At 51.2% G+C, this 6,787-nt stretch overlaps 2 protein-coding genes across 2 annotated transcripts in view; both read left to right on the top strand.

The window, feature by feature from the left end:
• Positions 1-2,213: 2,213 nt before the first annotated feature.
• LOC125948431 (uncharacterized) lies at positions 2,214-4,714 on the top strand. The gene is made up of 2 exons (XM_049674461.1): positions 2,214-2,548; positions 2,656-4,714. The coding sequence occupies exons 1-2, from the start codon at positions 2,471-2,473 to the stop codon at positions 3,016-3,018; spliced, it is 441 nt and encodes a 146-aa protein (XP_049530418.1). The 5' UTR covers positions 2,214-2,470; the 3' UTR covers positions 3,019-4,714.
• A 1,697-nt stretch (positions 4,715-6,411) lies between these two features.
• LOC125948427 (serine/arginine repetitive matrix protein 2-like) overlaps positions 6,412-6,787 on the top strand; it is a 1,584-nt gene continuing 1,208 nt past the window's right edge. The window contains exons 1-2 of the mRNA XM_049674445.1: positions 6,412-6,662; positions 6,732-6,787. The exon at positions 6,732-6,787 is cut by the window's right edge and continues 314 nt beyond it. Of these exons, the coding sequence (XP_049530402.1) occupies positions 6,600-6,662; positions 6,732-6,787 (119 nt within the window). The 5' untranslated portion in view covers positions 6,412-6,599. The remainder of the gene's footprint in view (positions 6,663-6,731) is intronic.

Raw genomic sequence — 6,787 nt, 5'->3', positions numbered from 1 at the left:
TTTTTATTGACCGCCATCAATCTTATCGCGATATCAATGTTATGATTGCATTCCATTGGCGAGTTCCGATTCCAAAGCGAAACGTTTAGCATACTCCGCAGTCCCTTGGAGTGGTTCCTTGGCGACGATACAGGCGCACCTCCTCGGCCACCTCAGATTCCACAATGAAAACCGTTTCCTCACTTCTACTCGGTGAGAGCAGCACACCACCCCCTTGGTGCTGTGTACTAAACTTGAGTTCGGGATGATTTTTATGAAAATTTTATGTCCCTCAGGCACAGCCTCCTTTGCCCGTCGGTTCTCTGTATGTGTGTGTGTGTGTGTGTGTGTGTGTGTGTGTGTGTGTGTGTGTGTGTGTGTGTGTGTGTGTGTGTGTGTGTGTGTGTGTGTGTGTGTGTGTGTGTGTGTGTGTGTGTGTGTGTGTATGTGTGTGTTGGTTTTTGAATGTCACCGAACCGGCAAAAGGTTTTGGGGATGGAACGGTTTTTACAAATTTTCCTTCTTCCATTCCAGTTTCCCGGTGGAAAACCGCCTCCGGATCCCCAAAACCCCAGCCCCCAGCCACCTTCGGACCTTCGGTGCCTCGGTTTATCCGGCCGGGGGTTGGGCGGCTGCGACTTCCTTACGTGCTTCCGTGGTTTTTCGGTTTATCTTTTCCGGCATAATTTTTGGAAAAATCCTTATTCCCTCTCCCCGTGTCACACCAAAGCAAAGAGCGGTGAGACCCAGGCCAGAAGAGGCCGGGTTGTCACAAATGTATGCAAATACGATACAATCGCGTCTTGGCGTCTCGTCTGCGCCCCTGCCCCTGCCCGCTGACGCAAGAGAGAGAGAGAGAGGCAGCTGCGGCCGTGGTGAGATGGCGGATGGGAACGAGCTTTCCATTCGTGAGCGTGGCATGTGGTACCAACCGAGTCCCAGCGGTCGCCAGTGGGATTTTTCCGGAACGAAAATATACTTTTCCTTTGCCTTATGCTTTCCCCACCCACCCCCACCTTCCACGGCACGCTTTGCCAGTCGCTCTAAGTTTGTTCCAAGATTTGTTTCATCCTTTGAACTGCGACGCCAAAGAGCGCGGCGGAACAAGCGGAACATAAAATCCGGAACGAAACGAACGAACGAACTAGCGAAGCGGGAGAAACGGTTGGCGACGGAAGCATCTCGTAAAGTTGGCCACCGTACGAGTACATTTCGGGAAGTACCGGCACGACCAGCACGGCCCGGACGGATCAGCTGCGACTTCCGATGCATGAAAACATGATTTTATGTTTATGTGACGTGATGCCGTGGCGCTCGATCTCCCTCAGGGAACCAACCCGGCCGCTGCCCTCCAACACAACGTCCTGGGCGTTTTCTGGGAACAGTACAAACAGATCCCGAACGCTTCTTGGTACTCGTAGGCACCGCCAAACCGCGACCTCTCGCGGGACCTCTTGGGCGCGGTTTTCAAAGGGGGGGGGGGCTGGCGAGGGTCGGGATTTAATATGTTTTTCCCAGAGCTTTCCAAATCTCCGGCCACGCCAAGCCAAGCCAAGCCAAGCGAAGGTTTCGAGACCGAGGCCATGACACAAGAAACAGGCCCCGCGGATGCCACATCACAGGCCGGATGATTGAGTGATGAGCACTGGGACCACTGCGGTGGCGACCTCGAAGCTGCTGCCGCAGCTGTTGATGCGGATGATTTACAATCCTAACAGGATCAGACGAATTGGATATTGAGGTTGCCACGTGGCTTTTCCAATCCTCCCGCGCGTCCCAAGTGGTACGATTGGTGCGGTGCGGGTAAAGGATACGATCCCGTGTCTACCGCTACTTGGATCGACTAAGCGTTGCCCTGTTTACACACGCACGTAGTTCATTTCTAGTATTCCACTTCTCTCGCGTTCTGCCCCACAAATCATTTCCAATTTTGTTTCCGTCTTGATGAGTTCTGGGACATGCAAACCGATGCAACTGGAGCACCTAAACCACAAACCAGCATTCATCGTCGTCAAGTCGAATCGGATCGGATAACATTACACGGCAGTCACGGACAACGATCGCCTCCTCGAAGTCAACGAAGCGAATCCCTCGACGGTTCCGTGCAAACGGCACATCGACATCAGTGTCGACATCCGAACTACAGCGCTGTATGCACACAGTGACCAGTGACCAGTGACGAACGGTATCAGTCCTGTTATCAAGCCCTAGTTTGCCTGGCCACTAGCACTTGATAAGCCTGCCTGAACCTTGCTCCGAATTCCGAGTCCGTGCCCTGGATGCTTGCAAATAGCTTCCCCATTCGCCATTATATTTATTCCCTTTCCGATCGGCCACCTCAGGCCACTGATCAGTTCAGTAGTGGCGCAGTCTAGACACTACGGGCAGCAGTAGCAGCACGCCGTTCGGTGCTACAGAACACACAAGTGAACGGAATCAATCGCACGTGAAACTCAAGTGTCACGTAACGTAACCAGAAACGGAACAAAGTATGGCCCACAGAATGGTTGTCTGCGTACTGCTGGTGCTCCTGTCACTGACGCAAGGCACGCTCGGTGCACCGACCGTGGTAAGGAATGACCGGAAAGGATAATTAATACCCGCACTTCTGAAGCCCGAAGTGCCTGTGCCGTACTAACCCACCTCGGCTTTTCGATTTGTTTGTATGCGTTGCAGCATTTAGGGCCACCTCTTACGGAGTCACAAGGCGCACAGACCTCACCGGACCGACCGAATAGTGTCGCCGATCGACCATACATCGTCGAACCAACGTGGTTCACGGTCACGATGAGCCCGATCGATGTAAGTGGTGGCCAACTGGCCGGAGGTCCGGTGATGCCCGTACTGCCAGCGCAACCGGCCACCATGCGCCCGTACGTCGCTTACATTCCCATCGCTCCGGCGTATCAGCGCCATCATCTACCGCCCGGTTGGCCGGCCTACCTTCCCGGAGCGCCCCTTCCACCGTACCCCTTGCCGATGCCATCCCACAACCAGCTCTGTAATCAACCAAATCCGAATGGCTACCAACTCATGTAAAGTGTCCAGTGGACGTTGCGTGACATCATCCCGAGTGTGTGTGTGTGTGTGAGAGAGAGAGAGTAAAGGAGGAAGAGTGCTGGCTCCCGAAAGCGCATCTGGAGGAGCTTCAAGTGCTGCTGCTGCTGATGCCGGGACCACGAAAGCTATCGATTACATGCCTTCTGGATAATTTATTCTTTTCACTGGCATCTCATTTGTTACGTTACGAATATGCATCGTCGTGTTTGGGGAAGTCCCCGGTTCTACGCGTCGTGTCGTGGTGTGCGCATCCCCCCCCCCGGTTCTGGTTTCCCTTCCACGGATGGACACACGACGGGAGTGCTGTTGTTGGTGTTTTTGTTTGCATCCTGCTACGATCCTACGTCCCAGTATCGATGACGAAGCTTCTTTTCGGTGGTGCGGACAGTGCGCGCTCCGGACAGTTCGTGTGTCAAATAATTTCTTCAAAACAATATATTCATTTCCATTTCCTCCCAGTCCCTTCCTGATCATCCCCACATCATCCCCCAACTGCCTCTGCTTCCGATGTAATGAGAAGCAGGACAGTGCGTGTGACGCACCGTCCAGCAAGCTGTATCTGGTGGCATCTTGTGGCGTAGCAAACCCAAACATTCCTTTGCTGATCAAGCCATTTTTCAGTATCGCATTTCGGGGCGTGTTCTGGCGCGGGATGGCGTGAGCTTTCGGCAAGCGATCCAGGAATCCACGGCCCCAGGAGTTAATGATAGCTCAATATCTAACTCTCGTGAAACCGCGAAAGCGAAGATAATAAATGATTCTGCGTTGGATTCGCCACCGGACGCGGAACCGCTGCTGCTAGGACAATGTCACCGCGGTTGCTGCGTTACCGCGATAATCTATTATTGCTGATGCTGAAGCTGATGCCGCTGATGCTGATGCTGCGAACACTGCGAAAATGACCGCGAATTCGCCTATTTGGTTTGTCGACTTCAACACTTTGTTTACGCTGCGCTGGAGCCTTTGTTTGAATCGGCCGGTCGGGTGGCCGGCCGGGGACATAGTTAAACATTTCTCGCTCCCGGTGTGCGGCCTTGTGGTTTGACAGCAATGTTTGATCCTAACCTAGAATGCGTCCGCCCAGGAATCGTCCGGTTACTTTGTTTGTCTTCGCAATGCGGTGCGGTTCGTGTCATTGCCATGTGTGGTAGTGGCAGCATGTGTACGGAATGGATTCAGCATCAACCAAGCCTACTAAGCTCGCCTTTCGCCGGACGATGCCTTTTGCCAGTCGGCGGCCAGCTGCAGGCTTCAAGGTGGGTCTCGATGTGTTCCAGGTCACCGCACTTCCCCTTTCCTGGCTTCGGCACCGTAGCATATTGCTCTTAAAAGCATTAACCTCTAAAAACCCGTGTGTTGCAGAAATGGATACGGCCATAACGAGCAACGAGCGAGCGGTCAAATATTGTTATGAAAATTAAATAAACATTAAAGATGCGCAAAATAGCTCATCAAACGCGACTCCTTTCGACGGGCGTACACACGCCCCGTCTCGTTCGGTCGCATCAGCAGGAGGGGGGAATGAGAATTTCATAACGAAGCACCATGTTTACCATTAATAGTTGCTGGCTAAGCCGTGTTCTCGGTCCCTTCATTTCGTTTCCGTTCTATTTACAGTAGTACCGGGCGAAGGCTCGCTTTTTGCCTCGCTGCTGGCCCCACTATTTGGAGCCCCACAGACTCCAGTCGCGTTCCGGGCGGTTAGGAGCATCGTGTTCCACCGGGTCCAATCGGGGATCTCCATCTCTATCCACCGGTCACCGGCTATCTCCGGTGGCAACACGGCATGAAGGGTCTGTCTGATGCGCCACGCCATTCAGTTCAGGCGCGTTTGGACTTTTATTTAAATTAGTCCCACGCGTACGGAAGGGAAATTTATAAAGCCCGGCTCATCTCCCCCCTAACCTGCCTTGCCTTGCCAACCGGCCATGCTGCTGCTACAAACACAACACGTGACCGGTCGACGGTGCGCCCCTTTTATTCGCACATTTTCTGCGCCCGACGTCCTCGACGACTGACGAGAGGCGAGAAGTGAGAACGGGGAACAGCCGATGGCTGGCGATGTGAATCGCGCGCCGAGTAAACAAACGCGTCATGTTTGCGTCCGTTTCGCGGAAACTGTAACTTTTAGTTGTCATAAACACACCTCCTCCTCTTCCTTCTGCTTTGCGACCGCCCGATCCTCTGTATCTGTTCTGCCGGTGCAGTGGTGATGCGGTTGATGCCGCTGCTGCTTGCAACTGCACCGAGCTTGTGGTCGTGGCAGAGTATTGCCAGTAGTGGATTTTGCGGATGAAAACGAAGCAAATTAAAGTCGGATTACGCTCGATGATGAGCTCTGGGGAAAGGAGGAAAGAACGACGACGACCGAGCTCTCTGCTTCCCCTCGAAACTGGTATACCGCAATCGAACGCAATCCAGATGAGCACCAGCAAAAGAACCATTATGAGCGCTGCGGTTCTGGGCCGCGCCCTGGCGAGGGATCGTCACCGACTGGCCGGTGGTTTAAGGCCGCGCAATAAGAATGGTTTGTTATATGATTTGCCAACGCGTGCGCCATCAAATATTGCATATGATTTAGCAATTTATAGCCCCGCAACAACCGCGGTGGTCGCGCACCGTGCACCGTGTAAGGTGTGGCTGGTGAGGAGGCAAAATCGTAAAATGGAAGGAACAGTATATTTTATTGAGCTCAATAAAAGTGGTAAGGTATTGTTTTTTTTTTGCTGGTCGCGGGGACAGGACACACCAACACACATCGTTGTTGGCCAGGTGAGCAAAGTTAGTTGGAATGATCAAATGGAACGAAGCGTAAATTATAGTGCAGGAATTTAGATGACTTTATTGGCAATATCTCTTGTTGGGTTTGCTTACCACTAAGCGGGACTCTAAACACTAAGCACTCTAAATGACTTCTACCTACATTCGTCACTTCAGGCAAGGTCGAGATGTGTGGCCGCATACGGCCAGATACGGTCAGAGCTTTATCGAAATTTGCTAAAAGAACAGCTTTTGCTCAAATTATGCGAAATCTTTCTAATTCTAATTAAAAGTTTTATTAACATTCAGTTCTTTTTTTAACTATTAAATGTTGCTTTAGCAAATTAGTGATTGCAAAGTTATGTAACTAAATAAGCAAGAAGGTATCGTTTCGTGGTTTGAAATGAATGTCACAAAAGAGAGTATTTATTCCTTCAAATATAAGCAATTTTACCTCTCAGCTTAGCTTTGACTCTTCGTTTTACAACTGTCTTAAGCCCACAGTTTAATTTATATCCAAATATCAGACGAAATTTTGCATACATTCTACACTCGATGGTCCAAATCACGAGGCAGGTCGAAAGAAAAACAACCGACGTACATTTTACTGAGGTAACGTTGATTGGAATGTTCGCCAAATCGTTTATTAACCTGACAACGGAACAATAACAGTAGTGACAGAAAAAAAACTCCCCGGACCGGTTCGCCACTTTAGCACATTAAAACACGATCAACCGCCAATCAGTTCCAATTAGCTGAACTACATCAAACCATAAAGCCTTGACACACTCCAGTCCACGATGGAGCGTGCTCGTGTGTACCTCTGTGGACTAGTACTTGGCTGTCTCATAGCCACTGTCAGGGTCTGTATCTCTCCGAACTACGCTGGTGGATTCAAATATCATTTTCCTTGTTTATCTTCGATTTGGTAGGCACAATTGAACGAAAGCTTCGCGACAACCATCGAACCGGTGATCGACGTGTACGA

Source organism: Anopheles darlingi, chromosome 2 (assembly GCF_943734745.1).
Source record: "Anopheles darlingi chromosome 2, idAnoDarlMG_H_01, whole genome shotgun sequence".
Taxonomy (NCBI): domain Eukaryota; kingdom Metazoa; phylum Arthropoda; class Insecta; order Diptera; family Culicidae; genus Anopheles; species Anopheles darlingi.
Note: the sequence above shows the minus strand (reverse complement) of the source record. Positions and strands in the feature narration are given on the sequence as shown.

Bases quoted from the DNA above. Each gene is read 5' to 3' on its own strand.
- LOC125948431 (XM_049674461.1), top strand. From the start codon at position 2,471: ATGGCCCACAGAATGGTTGTCTGCGTACTGCTGGTGCTCCTGTCACTG. The intron at 2,549-2,655 runs GTAAGGAATGAC...TATGCGTTGCAG, and splicing joins CGCTCGGTGCACCGACCGTG to CATTTAGGGCCACCTCTTAC.